Source organism: Ictidomys tridecemlineatus, chromosome 4 (assembly GCF_052094955.1).
Source record: "Ictidomys tridecemlineatus isolate mIctTri1 chromosome 4, mIctTri1.hap1, whole genome shotgun sequence".
NCBI lineage: Eukaryota > Metazoa > Chordata > Mammalia > Rodentia > Sciuridae > Ictidomys > Ictidomys tridecemlineatus.
The window spans coordinates 11785069-11802773 of record NC_135480.1 but is presented as its reverse complement, the minus strand read 5'-3'; the positions used below and the strand labels follow the sequence as shown (position 1 = coordinate 11802773).

At 48.7% G+C, this 17705-nt stretch overlaps 1 protein-coding gene across 1 annotated transcript; it reads right to left on the bottom strand.

Annotated features, from left to right (window-relative positions):
• Positions 1–5525: 5525 nt before the first annotated feature.
• Positions 5526–15573, bottom strand: Prpf19 (pre-mRNA processing factor 19). Its single transcript, XM_005331534.4, has 16 exons — positions 15327–15573; positions 13105–13254; positions 12849–12925; positions 12049–12190; positions 11892–11965; positions 11715–11777; positions 10591–10632; positions 10392–10466; positions 9965–10040; positions 9697–9806; positions 8316–8471; positions 8019–8088; positions 7696–7781; positions 7241–7411; positions 6995–7100; positions 5526–5683 (listed from the first exon to the last, which is right to left on the bottom strand). Exons 1-16 carry the CDS (start codon positions 15343–15345, stop codon positions 5586–5588), a joined length of 1515 nt encoding a protein of 504 aa, XP_005331591.1. The 5' UTR covers positions 15346–15573; the 3' UTR covers positions 5526–5585.
• Positions 15574–17705: the final 2132 nt, after the last annotated feature.

Here is a 17705-nt window from a genome sequence, read left to right as displayed (position 1 = left end):
GGAAGTTAGGGCAAGGGAGGATGTCAAATTAGAGACCAGCCTGGGTGAAAAACAGCACAACAGCCAGACCCTGTTTCAATAGAAAATGACAAGTGCTGGGGAGGTAGCTCAGTGGTAGAGCACCCCTGGGTTTGATCCATGGTACTGGGAAGAAAAAATAAAATCTAAATCTCCCAACTTTGTTAACTTCCCTGTTACCATCTCTGGAGGGAGCATGCATCTGGGCCTTGGGACAAGCTGTCAGACCTGACGGGAAGGAGAGCAAACTGCTTTTGCTGACTTGTGGCAGGGAGCAGAGCTGCTCATGGAAGCTCATTTTCTTTTGTTGTTTTTTTCTTCTTCCTGACTTTTGGGCCACAGCTAAGTGAGACTAGAGTAGACCCCTATTTCTCCTCCCCTACCTCTGACTCCCACATATGTACACTCTGCATTAGGATCAAACTGATGTCACCAAAGGTGCTTTGTCTTAAATAAAGAAGAGAGAATGCTTCACAATCTGTTGCTCAACTTCAATAAAAATGAACTCCTTGAAGCCGGGTGTGGGTGGCACACGCTGTAGTCCTAGTGGCTCAGGAGGCTGAGGCAGGAGGATCATGAGTTCAAAGCCAGCCTCGGCAACAGGGAGGCACTAAAGCAACTGGGTGAGACCCTGTCTCTAAGAAAAATACAAAATAGGGCTGGGGATGTGGCTCAGTGGTCGAGTGCCCCCGAGTTCAATCCCTAGTACCCCCCCCACGACCCCCCAGAATTAACTCCTGGCAGCACAGCTCCATGGCCAGGCCCCACTTCTGTTCCAGCAGCAGGGCTAGATTGATGTTCTGAAGCAAACACTAAAATGCCAGGTTGTAAACATTTTAAAACACGTTTAAACCATTGTGAACTAACATGAGAAAACAGAAAAAAAAAAAAAAAAAGCATGCAGACAGGACAAAAATAAAAGCAAGAACCCTGGGAAGTAAACCAGTTTCTATTTTGGGAATTTCTACAGAATCCTAGAGACCTTAACCTTCTGGCTCCTTGAGTGGAGGAGCCTGCAAATTGGGCCTGGAGCCTGCCAAAGGCTGGGGAGTCCAGATGCAGGCACCTGGGGAAGCTGGGATCCAGAGGGCTCAGTCCTCAGTGTAAGAGCAAATAGGGGGGCAGCAAGGAACCTCACCTATCTTGATCTTGGTGCTGATGAATTTAAAAACCAGGCAAATTAGAAGTATAATTCCCCTGGGCCACGCAGGACCTGCTCCTATCACCAGTGTGCACGTCCCAGCAGCCTGGTGTCCTCTGAGGCCACTGCCTTTGTGCAACAGTGAATGAGCACATGTGTAATCACAGTATCAAGAATAACACTGGGGGCTGGGGTGTGGCTCAGTGGCAGAGCACTTGCCCAGCAGGTGTGAGGTGTCTGATCCCCAGCACCACGGGGAAAACGAAAATAAAAACACTGAGAAAGTGAAGTAAAAGAAAGCAGGTTGAATAATTTTATTTATAAAAAGTTCAAAACTCAACAAAATAACCCAAATGAAGCAATTGGTAACACCAATTTCAGAATTCTGGTTTTCTCCTCTATGTAGGGGACGGAGGGAAAGATGCATTGAGGAAACGCCCTCAGGATCCTCATGCTAATTTTTTGTCTGGCTGGAGGATACAAGGTTCTTCACTATTCTTTAAACTGTACAAGTATGTTTTAGATATTGTGAATGCTTCACAGTAAGTTTCTCAACATGTGGGTTAAGGATTTGTTCCAAATTTTGAAAGTCAGCAGGTAGGACCTTGGACTTGGTGAGCCTGCTATCTCAAGCCTCCTCTCTCTGCACCACAGGCCATGGGCTCCTTGGCTTCCACCAGTCACCCCCATTCTGTTCCTTTGTCCTGTGTCCACCTAGTGAACTTCTGATTTTCCAAAGTGCTGCTGTCAGCTCCCCTCCAGATTTACGTGGTTTTCAAACCAGTTGTACCCCTGTCCTATGTTGGCACCCCTATGAGAACTCGAGTGTCATGGTTGTGTTCTGTATACACCAGCTTCCTAGTCTGGGTTATGTTCCAGCCACTTTGTGTCCTCAGAGTCTGAATATTAGGATTATGAATGGAGAAGGCAGTCAAGCCAACCTTTATACTACAGACATCAATCACCGGGGGCCATCACGGGTCAGCGTAGAGAGATGCATAAATATCTGTCGAGTGCCTCTGAGTGCTAGTTCACTTAATCCTCAACAGCCTACCAAGTGGGCAGCTGAGCTCATTTTTCAGATATGGAAACTGAGACATAAAGACACACATCGCTGAGCACTGCAGAGCTGGGTTCAAACCTGGGCTTCCAATTCCAGAGCCCGCACTTAACCATGGCACAGCTCTCCCAGAAGGTTGTGGAGGGATTAAAAACTGTCCCGGAAGCCAGATGGCTTAAAATCCCAGCTCCACTACTTAGAAGATTGCCTAGGCCAGGGCACTTCTGAGTGTGTTCTCTCATCTACAGAACAGAGCTGACACCACCTGCTGGCAGGGTTGTCCTGGGGGACAGAGGAGCTGAGTCCTGGTTCCAGGTAATCACAGAGACTGATGAAACTACACCGCCCCCAGGTGACCTCCTTGGTTAGTGCTCCAAGTTCAAGCACCTTGCTTTCAACAGCAGAGACATGGGGTTTGAGCATACAAAGACTACTTATGTGCCCCTAGGACACAGGAAGTACTGACTATGCCACCTAATGCTTCCTTTAATGCCTAGAATTCTGAATGCTCTTGGATACAAAACAGAGAGCTTGTTACGGCTTACTGGACAATATGGGCTCAGAAAAGGCGAGCCTTTTAGGACCCACCAACCCACAACAGAGAGCCACCTCCAAGGCAGCTGAGCCAAGTGAGATGTGTGGCAGGGGGTGACAGCTCTCCATTCCATTTCATTGAAACTGCTACTAGTCTGCCAACCCCCTGCTTTTATGTATCAAAGAAGGAGGGAGACAGGCTGGGCTTTAGACTGAGCCCCCAGGGATGACTGTCTCAATCTGCCAGTTAACAGCTGTGGGACGTGAAGTTGAAAGACACCAACAAATACAGGGTCCCATCCTTAAGATCAAATCAAGTTTAGAGACTTGCATAAACACCTTCATGGTAACATGTTTAGTTAGCTGGAGACTGAGCCAGACCTCAGAGAGAGGTCACTCACCTGGCAGGGTGGGAACAGGCACTAGAGGCTTCCTGGAGGACAGCCCATCTTTGGGAGAGAAGACTCCAGGGAGAAGAAACTATACAGTAGCAGCAGCAGTAATATAAAAACATAGTATTTATTATGTGCCGCATGTTCTGAGCACTTACATTCAGTCAGTCCATATGATGGCCCCACCTTATGAAGAAACCCAAACTTGTCTGTCTGCCCAAGGTTAATCTACAGCCTACTAAGTGCCAGAGCTGTATTTAAACCAGGGAGTCTGGTTCCACAGTCTGCTGCCTTCTACCCTGTACTGCGAAGGAAGAAGCACAAAGCCCTCTGTGGTGGGCTGGGAATAAGAAACCGCTGAGGGTGGCTGAACAGCCCAGCCAGTTGTTTAAGGGTTAAATGTGGAGAATGAATTGGACATTACCCAGGGGCATGTATGATGACACAGCCTGTGTGACTCTACATCAGGTACAACCACAATGAGAAGTTAAACTCCAGTTATGTATGATGTGTCAAAATAACTGATTAGCACAAGTACAAAAAAAAATCAGTGTGGGGCAGGGGCCTAGCTCAGTAGTAGAGCACTTGCTTAGCATGCACAAGGCCCTAGGTTCCACCCGCAAGACTACAAAGCAAAATGTGCATGCAGTGTCCAGAGAGCAGCTTGTTTGAGTGGACAGACGGCTGTAGGGCGGGTGATGGAGAATGGCAACACACCTCCACTCTTCTAGGACAGCTGTGATGGGGGATGGCATTACAGTCCCTTAGAGATGTATTCTAGGCTTCCTCTCTCTATGCATGGACATACCACAGGTTTCAGAATCTTAGGGTGAACACAGTGCCCCCAACCTAGGGATTACCAAGAACCTCTGTCCTCCAGAGCCTCCTTACTTTTCCTGGAAACTAAAGCAGACCCTAAGAATGCACATTAATACCTAACACCAGAAATCATCCAATGGCTTTAGTGCTGTGCTAATTTGAGGGTCCAGCTTAGCTCCAGGTGTCCCCAGGCCAAGCCCTGGCCCCTTCCCTGTCTCCAACCTGCTCCAATACCTCTGGGCTCTCAGAGGCTGAATGTTAGGGTCATGACTGGAGAAGGCAGTCAGACCAAACAGTCGAAAGGCTTATTTGGCCAAATACTTAAAAAATTTTGGTTAAAAAATTAGTTTCTTTACTCCCAAGATTCTCCAGAGCTTTCAGTATATACTAAGCGTTCTGGTCCCTCCAGGCAGACATGGATGCAGGACAAGTGGAACTTGCTTGGGATCTAGTGAAACGACAATTTGGACAACCTCCAGGGAACACCCCATTACTTGGCTCCCCCTCCAGCACAATCCCTTTGTCCATCATCACTGGCTCCCTCACATTCTCTCCCCCACTCTAAGCAAGTTTCCAGCCCCAACACTCCATCAGGATGGCCCTCTCCAGAGACCAGGTGGCCACTCCCTTCAGTCACCACACTCAGTGGCCTCCTTCCTGTTCCTCTGAGTCTTTCCAGCCTCAGGCTCATCCTACCCTCACCTACAACTCTCCTTCCGGCTTCCTCCCCTGTGGCCTCTTGTGACCTCTGGATCTGAAGCAGCCACTGGACCCTACATTAATCCCCTCCATTCATGCTTCTCTTCTGATTCTTACTGCTCACTGCTGTCTCTTCCAGAAGCAGCTTTACAACTTTCCAACTGCCAGTCAGTAAAATCTCTCCCCACTCAAGCCAATGGGGACAGGTTTTCTATCACCTGCAACTAAACAAATCCTTCCTGAGAAGGCTCAGCCCCTCACCAGCAGCCTAAGGCTAGCCTTCCCTGGGTACCCCGCCCTTCTAGACTGCGGAAGCCAAGCCCAGGCACGTGCAGACAGGAGACTCAAGGCCAAGGCCTGAAAAATGGCTGTAGAGTTTTTTATTTCTGCTATGCAGTGAAGAGTGCAAAGAAGAAAGAACGAAGGGCTTCTTGGTAGTCAGGGCCATGTGCTCCCCCCGCCCCTCGACCTTCCCAGCTGAGGGTGCTTCTGATACAGACAGACACAAGGAGGTGGTACGTTTATTGTTTTCTTTTTTTAATGAAACTAGATCACTGCTTACAAAAACCTGTGCGCTCCCTCAAGCCCATCCCCTTCACAGTGCCCTTGGCTCAGCCTCTCCCTGTCTCACAGGAACTGAGACAGTGGGGAGAACAGCCACCACCTCAAGGGGAGAGGCCCCGGGCTGCAACCCTGAGCCTTTACAGGGTGACAGCTCTTCCTCCTATGTCCATTCCTGTGGGGCTTAGAGGCACATGGATGAGGGTGGTCCATGCTGCCATGGCTCTCAGGCCACCACCCAGACCAGAGTGAAATGATGTGAATGTCCCACCCACAGATGCCCCCTCCCCCCCCACCCTCCCACCCCAAATTCTACCCCACTACTGATATGAGGCCCAGCTTCTCAGAGAAGGCGTGGGGCCTACAGGCTGTAGAACTTGAGGCTCCTATCCATGCCAGTCGAAGCGATGAACTTGGCGTGGTGCCCAAAGGCCACCCCTGTGGTCAGACCACTGTGTTCTGAGGAGAGAGACACAAGGCAGCTATGAAAAGGCTTTTCCTCCTTCAGGCCTCAACACCAGCCCCTAGTGACATTCTCCCAACATAACTTCATCAGGTCCTTATCACCCGGCTGGTACTACTAGTCTGCTCTTGGCAGCTAACGACACACGGGGGCAGGCAGCTCTTATCTACTCACCACTTACTCTGTCCTCAGTACCTAGCATGAAGCAGGCACTGAGGACCTGTTTTTTGTTGGGATTAATGAATAAAGGAAGGCCAGCCGCCGTCTCACCTAAGCTTTCTGGGCAACTCACTGTGTTCGGTTTGCCAGTGTGTGTCTGATTCTAACTGGGGTAACTCATGGCCATCCACCCTAAAACCCAGCAGGAATTCACCTTCATGGTAATGAGTGACTTGTCCCTAGACTTAGCGTCCACCCACTCTCCACTAAAACACCTGCCCTATGCTTTCAGCCTGCTTTCTTCCTAAGAGCTCCGAATGAAAACACAGGGCCCAGGTCGTCAGGCCTCAAGCCCTTTGCACAGACACTGAGCAGCTCAGGAGAAGGTGAGGTGTGGGCCAGTAACTTGAATTCTTGACCACTATCTGCTAATGAGGACAAGAATTTCACCAAAAAGATAGTGGCAGCTACCATTCAATCAGCACTTAAGTGAGCACTGGGCACCCTGTTACCATGCATGCCATCTCCATGTCACCAGCTGGCACACTCTGTAAAGCAATGCCAATATCCCCATAAATGACTAAGTTAAGCTCTGAAGGAAAGTTTCAGGCCAGGGCCATCTGACCAGGAGGAGGTCGGAACTCCAGTGTGCACTGGCTCTGTACCTGCCACTAATGAGGACTTGTGGAATCACTCTAACCTGCCTTCCTAACTGATTGCTCATTCCATTATTGCAAAGACCAGATCTCTCTTACTCACTGTTCAAATCCTACATGGACTAATGCACAACAGTGAACAACAGCAGCAAATCCTCACCATGTCCCAGTCGCTGTTCTAACCTGTGTCTATGGATATTCTCATGTAAACCTCAACGATCCCAGTTGAGTGTATGATTATCATTCCAATTTTTCCATGGCTCTAGGAAGTAACTTGCCCAAAGTCATGCAGCTGGGGAGTAGGAGAGTGAGTTTTAATGCTTACAGTCAAGTCCTTTCCCTGAAAACAATGCTCTCCTGCCTCAGGGAGTGATTCAAAAGCTGCCTGGGCACATTCATGACAAACCCAGAGGTTCCCACCCCAGGGAGGCTTTCAACTTCCCTCTGGGCCTGGGCACCCAAAGGTCTCAGAACCCCAGGGCCAGCCTGTACCTGTAAAGTGAAGAATTTCTGTCCATTGTTTACAGATGTAGATCTGGACATCTGTGCCCCCGAGGGCCAGGTAGGTGCCGCTCTGGTCAAAGATCAGAGACTTCACCTGCCAGAACCAGAAAAAATGATTATGTAAAGGGAACATAAACTATAGAGCAACCAGGGACAAACAGAAGCAGCTTAGTTTGATAATTAATCGATAGATGAGGATGAGAAGCAACCAAGAACACTGCCGAGGGGGTGCACCTCAAAGTTGTTGTCAAGCTGCAACGTCTTGAAGTTCTTTAGCTTGCGCAAGTCCCACAACTTGACAGAGGAGTCATCGGCTGCTGTAGCCAGATAGTACCCGTTCTCAGAGAAGGCGATACTGGTGATGGGGCCCGAGTGGCCAGGGAAGTTGGCCACATTGGTGCGTTCCTACAGTTGGGGGTATATTAAAATACGTCACCCACTGGACACAAGAGGAAGAAAATGAGGCCACTGAACTCTTACCTCTCAAACATCTTCCTCTGTCCTTTAGGAAAAGACAGCCAGCAGGTATAGCAAGTGCAGAGGGTCCAGCCCAGGGTTTCCATACCACAGGCATCACACCTTAGCCCAAAGCCAGTTATTTTCCCACCCCTAGGACATTCCCAGGGCCGATGCCATAAGCATTCAGCTCCCCAAACCCATACCCCAGATGGAGGCCTGCCATGTCCTACCTTCAAGTCCCAGATCTTGATCTGAGAGTCCATGGTTCCTGTTCCAAAAATGAGCCCATCAGGGTGGAACTGTGCACAGGTGAGAGCTATGAAGAAAGGGAGATGGACACATGGTCAGAGCACATGGGGGGAGACCAAGAGCAGCAAGTCAGGAACCTGTTCTCCACATTTCTAAAGTGCCCAGCATAGTAAAGCCTGGCATTAGGCAGATGTTAGTGGGAAGTGTTGTCTTTAAAAGAACAAATGAGCGAGTGACTAAATAAACCCTAAGAATAAATGTTAAACAGCAAATAAGAAAGCCTGCTGCCTCTGAGGCAACTTACAGCAGCCAGAGGTCTCATCTGTCACCTTGGTGAGCACACGCCCTGTCTGGATGTCAGAGAAGGCCCAGTACTGAAAAGAGACAGAGAAGCCAATGAGATGGGTTCCCCAGGGTTTGGTGGTCCTTCAGGAGGAGAGACCCTGGTGCAGCAAGTGCTGGCAAAGCTAGCTCCTCCCAGCTGAGGAAGTATTCTTGGGGCTCTGGGTAACTGGCCGCAGTTAGCAGGATGCCCTCTCCGCCCAGGACATTCAAGCTCAGGGACCAGCAGGCCTCTTCAGGGCACTGGCTGAGACCGCACCTGGTCATCAGAGGAGCTCAGGAGATAGTCACCAGTGGCATGGAGGCTGAGGCCTGTCACAGCGCTTTCATGGGCCCGGACAACCTGCACACAAGAGGTGTTTGGGACAGACCAAATCCTGATGGTGGCATCCGGGGAAGCAGAAAATACCAGGTCCTGAAACGAAAGCCAAGAGGCAGAATGTCAGAGAGAGAGAGAGAGAGAGAGAGAGAGAGAGAGAGAGAGAGAGAGATCTCATAACAATCTTGCCCATGGACAAGACTGGCACAGCTACCAATAGTTGCTTCTCCTCTTGGCCCTGCAATGCCTAAACCCATCTACCCAACAATGATGCTCCAGGGGGCCAACGGTTAACACTATGTAAAAGGCCAAACATCAGCCCTTTGGGAGGCCTCACCACCTAGTGGTAAGAAGGTTAACTGCAACAGAGAGCGATTCCCACTCCACTTTCTGGATCACAGTGTGGCTAGAGCCACTGAGGAACGGAACTTGTTTGATTTGCCCTTTTGCCCTGAGTGACTAATGGCTACTAGATCTGGAAAGGATTGCAAGGCCATGTTTCTGCGTAGCCCTCACTTTTGGATTACAGGGCCAAGTTAATTCTCCAGAAGAAGGGGAGGATCTCTCTTAACAGATTAATTTGGTTTAGTTTAGGACATTAGAAGCCATAAGATAAAAACAAGTGCCGGGCTAGGGCTGTAGCTCAGTGGCAGAGCGCTTGCCTAGAATGCGTGAGGCACTGGGTTTGATCCTCAGCACCACATAAAAATAAACAAAATAAAGGCATTCTGTCCATCTACAACCATTTAAAAAAAAAAAAAGTGCCATCTTTTAACAACATACTTTCAAAAAAGATACACATATTAACACCAAGTAAGCAGGAAAACGTGTTTTCAATTTGAATTGTTTAGTTTTATAAACACTTTGCCACTCATCCACTCTCATGAGCAACCTTTATCCTCTAATCCAAAGGTTCTCAACTGTTTGAACCCACACCAATTTTAACAGTCAACATGAAGCAGCATGGACACTGATCTGTCTTCCTCTGATACCTCCGAGTCAAGACTGTCTTGAGCTTTATTTTCCATAGTTTGTATTATGAGCATGTCATAAAAGAATTTTTCTTTTCCTGGTATAAAATATTTCAGTGAACGTGCTTTATAAAACTGCATTTTCTTGCTGCCCATGGCTTGAAGACCACTGCTTCAGCTAGTCCTACGCAGAGAACAATCTCCTACTCCACAGGCCCTCAATGCCCATTCTAATTCAGAGCCCCTCCTCAGCCCCACTTCACCAAGGAGATAGTGTGGATGAGGAGGCCCCATAAAACTGAAAATGGCTCAAGAAAGAGGGACCAAGAATGGCCACGAGAACCCCTTACCTGGGAAGGGTGAAACACCACACTGGTGACCTTCTTGGTATGGCCTTTGAGGGTGGCCAGGATTTGCTCTGAACTCTTATCGAAAACAACAACGTTCTTATCCGCCCCACCTGAAAAAGACCCAACGACCAAAATTGAGTAAGGTTTATTCAGATCCCTTGATCTAAGAAGGTATTTCTGTCCCCAGAGCCATGAACAGGACCAGGATCATGTATCTTCTCCTGCTGCTGCTCCCAGTTCCAGCCTGCTGGGCCAGGACCAGACTCACCAGTGAGGATCTTGTTGGTGTCAGAGGGGCAGAGGTCCAGGGCAAGAATCCCAGGAATGCTGGCACTGTGCAATCCCTTTACAAAAAAAGCCACATCAAATCCAGTCATAGCCAAATGGAGGCAAGCCACAAAGCCACACAGCTCGGCTATCCCCATCTCCAGTCATCCTCCCCAGCCAGAGGATCAAGAGTGACTCCTATTCCTTATCAGTTCAGCTTGGCCTTCTGCCTAGATGCCGACCTCTTCAACTGCATGACTAGGAAACCCAGATCTGGGCAGGAGAAGCAGCCCTGGCAACTCAGCAGCCAAGCAAGATACAGGGCCAGTGGTCTGAACAGCTTTCTACTCACTGGTCCCCATGTGGGCCCACCCCAGAAACAGCAAATGGGGGGCCATCTCCAAGTTAGAAAGGCCTCAGCCACTCACCACATGGGAAGCCACCTGCCGGTATTTGCTGAGCTCTTCTGGTTTCACCAGCTCCTCAGGTACAGTTTTTCCTCTCTGAGAAAATGAAAAAGCCCAAGAAAAGCAGCTATAAGAGCAAGATTCAGGCACCCGCTTCCCTAAGGAGTCAAGGGCCTCAGGTCAGGCCAGCTCTCCCTCCTGGCTCCAGAAAAAGACTCACCTTCTTACGCTCCGTGGTTAGCACAGTGGCCTTGTCTTGCAGCTAGGGAAGACAAAGGGGAAGAGGCTCAATGTGAGATAAGTGACCTTGCCAGGACAAGGACATGCTGAATTTCAATCACAAGCATCACCAAGAAAGTGCCACCTGCCAGTTCTACGGGAAAGGCTAGCTGATCTCTTTCACTTTCACTCCAACCTTATGAGGTGGGTGTCAATGACCTTATTTTACAGATGAGGAAACTGGGTCTCAGAGAAGTGATGTCATTAGCCAAAGTCACAGAAGTGATAAATGGCAGAACAATAATATGTTACTAGATCTGCACAGCTCCCGGATCAGGTCTGTGCCATGAAGATGAGAACTCAAGATGCATGTTGACAAGCTGACCTACTAGGAAAAACACTAACTATCAAGCCCCACAAACAAGGCCTGTGGGTGCAACAGAGCACTGGACTGGAATCAGGAGCCCAGCTGTGCATCTTATGAGCTGTGTCTTTGAATCTGAATCTCAGGATCTTCAAGTATAAATAAAGATAACCTTGTTCTGTTTCCCTCACGGGGGGGTGGGAGGAAACATGGCACAAAGTGGTTTAATATCTACAAAGAATTGCAATAACAACAAGAGCTAAAATTTACACTTATCAGAAATTAAATCTTTTCTACCATAAGTCCCGAAGTAGGTACTATTATTCTCAGGTGAGAAGCCAGGGAAATGAAACACAAAAAGAATGGCTAAGTCAGCTAAGGTTATAAAGCTTGTAAGTGGCAGCATCAAAATACAAGCCCAGAGAAGTCAGGTGTGGTGGTGCACACCTGTAAGTCCAGCAACCTGGGAAGCTGAGGCAAGAAGATCACATGTTCAAGGCTAGCCTCAGTAACTTAGAGAAACCCCATCTCAAAATAAAAATTATAAAGGACCAAGGATGTAGCTCAATGGTCAAGTGTCCCTGGGTTCAATTTCCAGCAAAAAAAACAAAAACAAGCCCAGGCGATCTGGGCTCAGAGTCCCTGCTCTGCACTACCACACACCACTCCCACACATGTGGGGTTTCATTCACACTGCACCCAAGGCAGATGGTGAAAGTGAGGGCCCATCAACATTCCCACCAAGAGAAAGCACAACTTACCTTCTGGATAATCTCGGGGGTCATTCCCACCAGCTCGCCCAAATCCATGGGCTCACCTGAACCCTGTAGAGAGGAAAGGTGAAGGTGAGAGAGGCACAGAGCACCAGACACCTGAGAAGGAGGCTAAGTGGGCTGCCACGACAAATGGGCAGCTGGTGAGGAAAAGGGGACACTCACCACAACACTTGGCTGTGAGCTTGGCACAGTCTGGGGCACAATGAGGCCAGCCTGTGGTTTCAGGGTAGCCAGAGCTGGGAGAAAAGATAAAGTTAGAAACAGAATAGTACAAAGCAGGACCAGCCTAGAGTGGGGGGTGGCAAGGGAGAGGCTGCACCTTCTCGGGCAGCAGTGACTTCCTTGGTGAGACGGGCAATGACACGGCAGGCAGCATCATGCTGGTACAGAGCATGGGACAACTCCTGGCGGGTTGTCTGCAGCTGCTGGCGCAGAGTGAAGCTGTGCAGCATGACCGCATCCTGGGAGAGGGAAATGCCACTGTGAGGGGTGGGAGGGAACAGGAGCATGCAGCAGTCACCCCAAGAAGAAAACCTCCTCCTATCCCACACAGACCAAAACAAGAGACCTAAGCAACATCCGGTGACCCTAAACATGCAGACAAACACGAGCTCCTGCCCCACACCAAACACTGGATAGAAGAAGGAGCCAGCTCTTTCCCATCCCCACCTTCTCTAATTTACCAGCAAATCATAGATGTAATGTTGTCACCTCTCTAAAAGGGATTAATACTGCTACTGCCACTTTGATCACCATCCTTGTGTGAGATAATAAGCTAGACAGTCCCCCAAAGCTGCACTCATTCACTTGCCATTCATTCATATTTCACAGCACCTACATACCAGGTGCTGTTCTTAGTGCTCTTAGTGTCGAAAGAAACAAGCCCCTGATGTTATAAGGCTTATACTTTAATTTTATTCTCCTCACAAAATCTAGGCCCATTACTGTGCTACTGTCTTGCTCCTCAAGAAAGAAAGGCTGGGGGTAGCTCAATGACAGAGCACCTGCCTAGCGTGCCTAAAGCCCTGGGAGAGATACCGCCACCCTTCCAATCCCCAAGTCCCAGTCTAGTGATGCATACTTTCAAAGTTGGGAAGGCATTCTCAACCAGAAACTCACCCACTCATCTTGTAAGGCTTTCAGAATGGCCGGGATGCTGGTGGCTGAGGGTGGCTTGGGACGGATTGGGTGAGCAACTGTCAAGAGAGGCAAAGCAGATATGAAGAACCATAAGTGGGGGACTCTTCCCTTCCTTTACCTCTTCTCCCTTTAGCCATGAACAATTACCATCTTTTCCTCCACCAGGCTGCCTCCCCCACCCTACTCTCTCCAGCTAAGCTAAGATGGCCCTGCACTAAGATGAGTCAGCAGGCACCTTTAATGTCGATGAGCTGCTCCTCTGAGAGAGGCTGGTTGTTGATTGGATCTGTACCATTTTCTGCAATGTACTTCTCAATGAGCCGCCGCTCGTACACATGATTAGAGACAGGGGACACACATGGGTGTTCTGGCACTTCATTGGAGACTGTAGAGAGAGGCAGGCAGTGAGCTTGGAGTGAAAGGAATGTTGGGCCTATGGGATTCATCATGTGCAATGATTCCTCACATGCTGTTAGCCCCAATAAGACCCCCGCATCCACACTCTCAGCCAACGGGAAGCAATTTGCTAACCGTTCAGTTAGTCTCCTGACAGAGTCAACAAATAATTATTGTACAACTACTAAGAGCCAGGTACCTAGGGAGTAGTCAACAAGCTCTGCCCATCTCATTTTTCAACACAGATGGATAGGCACATGACATGAAGATACACACGAAGTCACTCAGATCTCTGCCACCCACCTCAGTTTAGAACTCTGACAGATTATCAAGGAAATCGCAAAGTAATGCAATAAGAACTACAATAAGAGCAAGCATTTTCATGGAGTTTACTATATGCCAATCATGATTTTCAGCCCTTTCCATAGATTAGATTGTGACCCCTTTAAGGATAGTGATTACAGCTGGTCTCTGGCTTCCAGCACAATGCAGATGCCCAGCAGACACCGAGTGAACATCTAAGCAGATAAGTGAATGAGCGCACAAGTGCTGGGGCTCAGAAAACAAGACCCCAAAGTACGGAGCTTTGGTATGCTGGTATTTTGGATTCAAGAAGATTGGAAGGCCTCAGACGCAGGCTCAGAATTTGCTGCCCTTCTCTGGCTCTCTAGTCTCCAGCCTTTTCCTTTCCCTAGCAAATGCTGGGAAGGTCTCTGAACTTCCCTTAACCAAGGAAGACTGGATCACATGAGTAGAGGTGAACGAAAGCCTTCTCCATGCTCAATCACCTATTCTTTAGAGAGCTTGTATTACTTGAGTATTTTTGCCTACATAGCAAGATAATCTTTATTCATATAGTTCTCCTTCCCAAAGTCCCAAGCTCCTCTTCTTTTCTTGTAGCTCAGGGTGCTATATAAGCTTCACTTCTTGGAGTCTCATATTTTGTGGGACTCCTGTGCATATGTAAATAAGTATGTAATTAAAAATGTTTTTTTAATCCTGTCAATCTGCCTACTGTCAAATTATCTCATAGAGTCAATCTATGAACCCTCCAGGGTAATGTTCCCTTATTTACAAAAGATGGTGCTGGGAAATATAAAAATGAGATTCCTCAAGACTGAAATAAAACAATGCATGTGAAAATACTTTGCAAACTGTAAATTTTTCAACACATGAAATTCCCTTTTCTGTTTATCGTTTCCCTTCCCCTCTTTGGATTAATGGAGATATTCTGAGAATAGAGAAAGGGATGGGAAGCTAGCAAGGGAAAACAGCCGCATGCCACAATAAAACACCAGAGAGAAAAATGCAAACAGCGTGAAAAAGGCTTGGACTCACGGTCAAAGAACCTACTCCAACACTCAGCTCCGCCACTTACTAGCTATGCATCTTTAGATAAAATCCCCTCTTCCTGTCCTCCTTTGTAAAAACCTGGATCGTTATTTCTCCCTTTGGGAATTCTTGTGAAGATAAAATGAGACCACAGACTTGGAAGTGTGTTGTAAACCAATACGCGTTTTAGAAACGTGCGCTGTTTTTATTAGTCATACTGCGTGAGGCTGGGAGCCAGACACCTGGCTCTGAGCCCTGTCTCTGTCTCTAGCTCGCTGTGGCGATCTGTGCAAACTGCAGAAGCCCGACTACCCTAGCGTGACCTCAGACAACACCCAGTGCAATGCCTTCAATTTTGCAGTTGGGGAAACTGAGGTCCAAGGCCTTGATCCAGATCACAAAGCCAACCGTAGCTGGATTCTGGACAAGTCCTCGGGTTTCCTATACCGAAATCTGTTTCCCCTGCGACAGCTCCTTCTGTCCAGACTCTGTAAAACGAGGCGTTGGCCTCAGATAGTCCCTGCGACTACAAACCCGAGGAGCTACGTGAACTGCGCAGCACTGCGCAAATGCAGTCCGCAGGGAGTGGAGGACCACCCTGCTGACGGGCGGCGCTCGGCCTCCAGGCTCCCATTCCCGCCTCGGCAGCGACAGCTGCGCCGCAGCGGCCTGTTCTCACCAGCTCTCCGGCCTTCGGCGACACACGACCCCGCCACCGCCAATACTCACTAGAGCAGATCAGGGACATGGCGCCGCCGCAGCGCTCCCAGTCGCCTCACACTGGGTTCTGGGACTAGTTCCTCAGCTTCCGCGGGCCACTTCCGGTTCCCCGCTGCTTCCGGGACGCTCTGCCGCAAGTAGGGAGCTACCCCACGAAGCGAGGATCGCGTAGAGCTTCACGTGGGAATGTGGCCGGTGGCGCGCCTCAGCCCTCTGCACCTAACGGAAACTGCCCTTTCCCAGAATGCAACCGGACAGGAAAAAGCCCGCCTCCGAACGCCCGGTTATTTCCGAACTGACTCGGCTCCTTTCGGAAAGCGCTCCCAGGGCACGAAGGAGGCGGGAAGGAGAGTGGAAACTACATTTCCCATAATGCAGTGGGAACGTAAAGTCAAAGCGATTCGCTAGTGCTTGTTTGAAGAGCCGTGCTGCACTGGGCCAGAGCTCTTAGTCTTTCAAACTCCTAGTCTTTCAAACGCCTAGACTTTCAAACACCAGCCAGGAAATAGTTCTGGCCTTGCCTCTACTACCAGTTTGCTCCGCGAGCTCGGGCAAGTCATTGGCTTTACTGCCCGCGATGTTTGAAATATGATTTCTCATACATGCTTACACTCTCAAACTCGTGCAAGATTTTAAGCCCCAAAGTCCGACGTCAAGAAGGTGAGGCCTGGGCTGGGGATGTGGCTCAAGCGGTAGCGCGCTCGCCTGGCTTGCGTGCGGCCTGGGTTTGATCCTCAACACCACATACAAACAAAGATGTTGTGTCCGCCGAAAAACTAAAAAAAAAATAAATATTAAAAAATTCTCTCCCTCCCTCTCTCTCTCTCTCTCTCTTAAAAAAAAAAAAAAGGAAGAAGGTGAGGCCTTTGGAAAGTTGGTTAAATTAGATTAAATCATTAGGGTGGAGCCCCATAATTAAATCTGTTTTCTTTGTAAGGAGGAGAGATCAGAGGTGCAGACATATTTGCTGGCTCCCACCCATGAAGTGGTACCCAAGGAGGGAAGCCTTACCAGAGCCTGTGCCATGCTGTTTGGACCTTGCACTTCCAAAACAATGAGCCAAAATAAGCCTCATATATATATATATACATGTATAGTAGCTTGTCTTAGGTAGTTTGTTAAGGTAATGAAAAGCTGCCTAATTTGCTGCCACTTTGTCTTCTAGATTTCTTCCTGCTGAGATAGTGTATGATTATAGTGTATCTATAAGATGTTAGCTGGGTGTGGTGGCACACAGCTGTAATCCCAGGAACCTGGTTCTGAGACAGGAGGATTGCAGGGGATATAACCCTGGGAGGATATGAAATACACAGACATGAAAGGAAAGTGACCACAACACTAGGAGCAACCAAGAGATCTTTATTGCAGCAGTGCAACAAAGGAGAAAAGAGAGAAAGAGAAGGGGAGAGAGAGAGAGAGAGAGAGAGAGAGAGAGAGAGAGAGAGAGAGAAAGACAGAGCAAGAGAGACAGAGCAAGAGAGAGAGCAAGAGAGACAGAGCAAGAGAGAGAGCAAGAGAGAAAGGGGCCTGGCAGGAGGGAGTTTTTATAGCCCAAATCTAATGGGGTCTCCGGGTTTGCAAGCTGCCTTGTTGGCACACAAGGGGGTTAAGTGCTCAGCCTTGAGCAGGGAGTTGACTGTTCAGCCTTGAGCAGGGGGGCAAAGCACTCAGCCTTGAGCGGGGGCTTGGGCCTTTGGGCTTGAAGCCAACAGGTGATAAAGAACCAGACAGAGGGTTTGAGTGGCCAGGTCATCCTGCAGACATGTTTGTCATGCCCTGCAGACAGCTTATTCAGCCTGTCCTGCACCTAACATTCCTTCCTTTTTGTTTTTCTAAGTGACATGAGGGATGGCATAAAGTCCTCTAGCCACTTCCTGCTTAATGGTGGGTGGCATGGAACCTAGAAGGGAAAATGGAGGAATGTTCAGAGGACAGGTCTGAGGACACCAGGGCAGCCAAAAATAACATCCAGTGGCTATAGAGAGTTATCTTGGAAGGGACAAAGTCCATAAAGATTCCTTGAAGCCATAGGTTGACAAAGGCATCACACCATTTCTGAGCGGAGGAGATCTTTGGTATCAGCCAGTGATCCTGTCGTAGGGGCTCCAGGAAGTATCGGAGGTGGCTTGAATTCAGTAATGGAAAGGGTGACAGCCCGATTGCAGCCAGTGGAAGGACAATCACTTTGACTCATAAACTGAGAGTGGGTGGTGTCATCCTGGTGCCATGTTTCTTGAATGTAGAAGCAGCATCTGTGGTTTGAGATAAAAACTTGAGAATAATGATTAGTAAAAGAAGAAGAGGATTGGCGAGAAATTTTGAGTTTGGTGGGTGTGGTGGAAATCCAGGACTGGATATTTGGAACAGGTGTCTTTTAAAGGTAGGAGA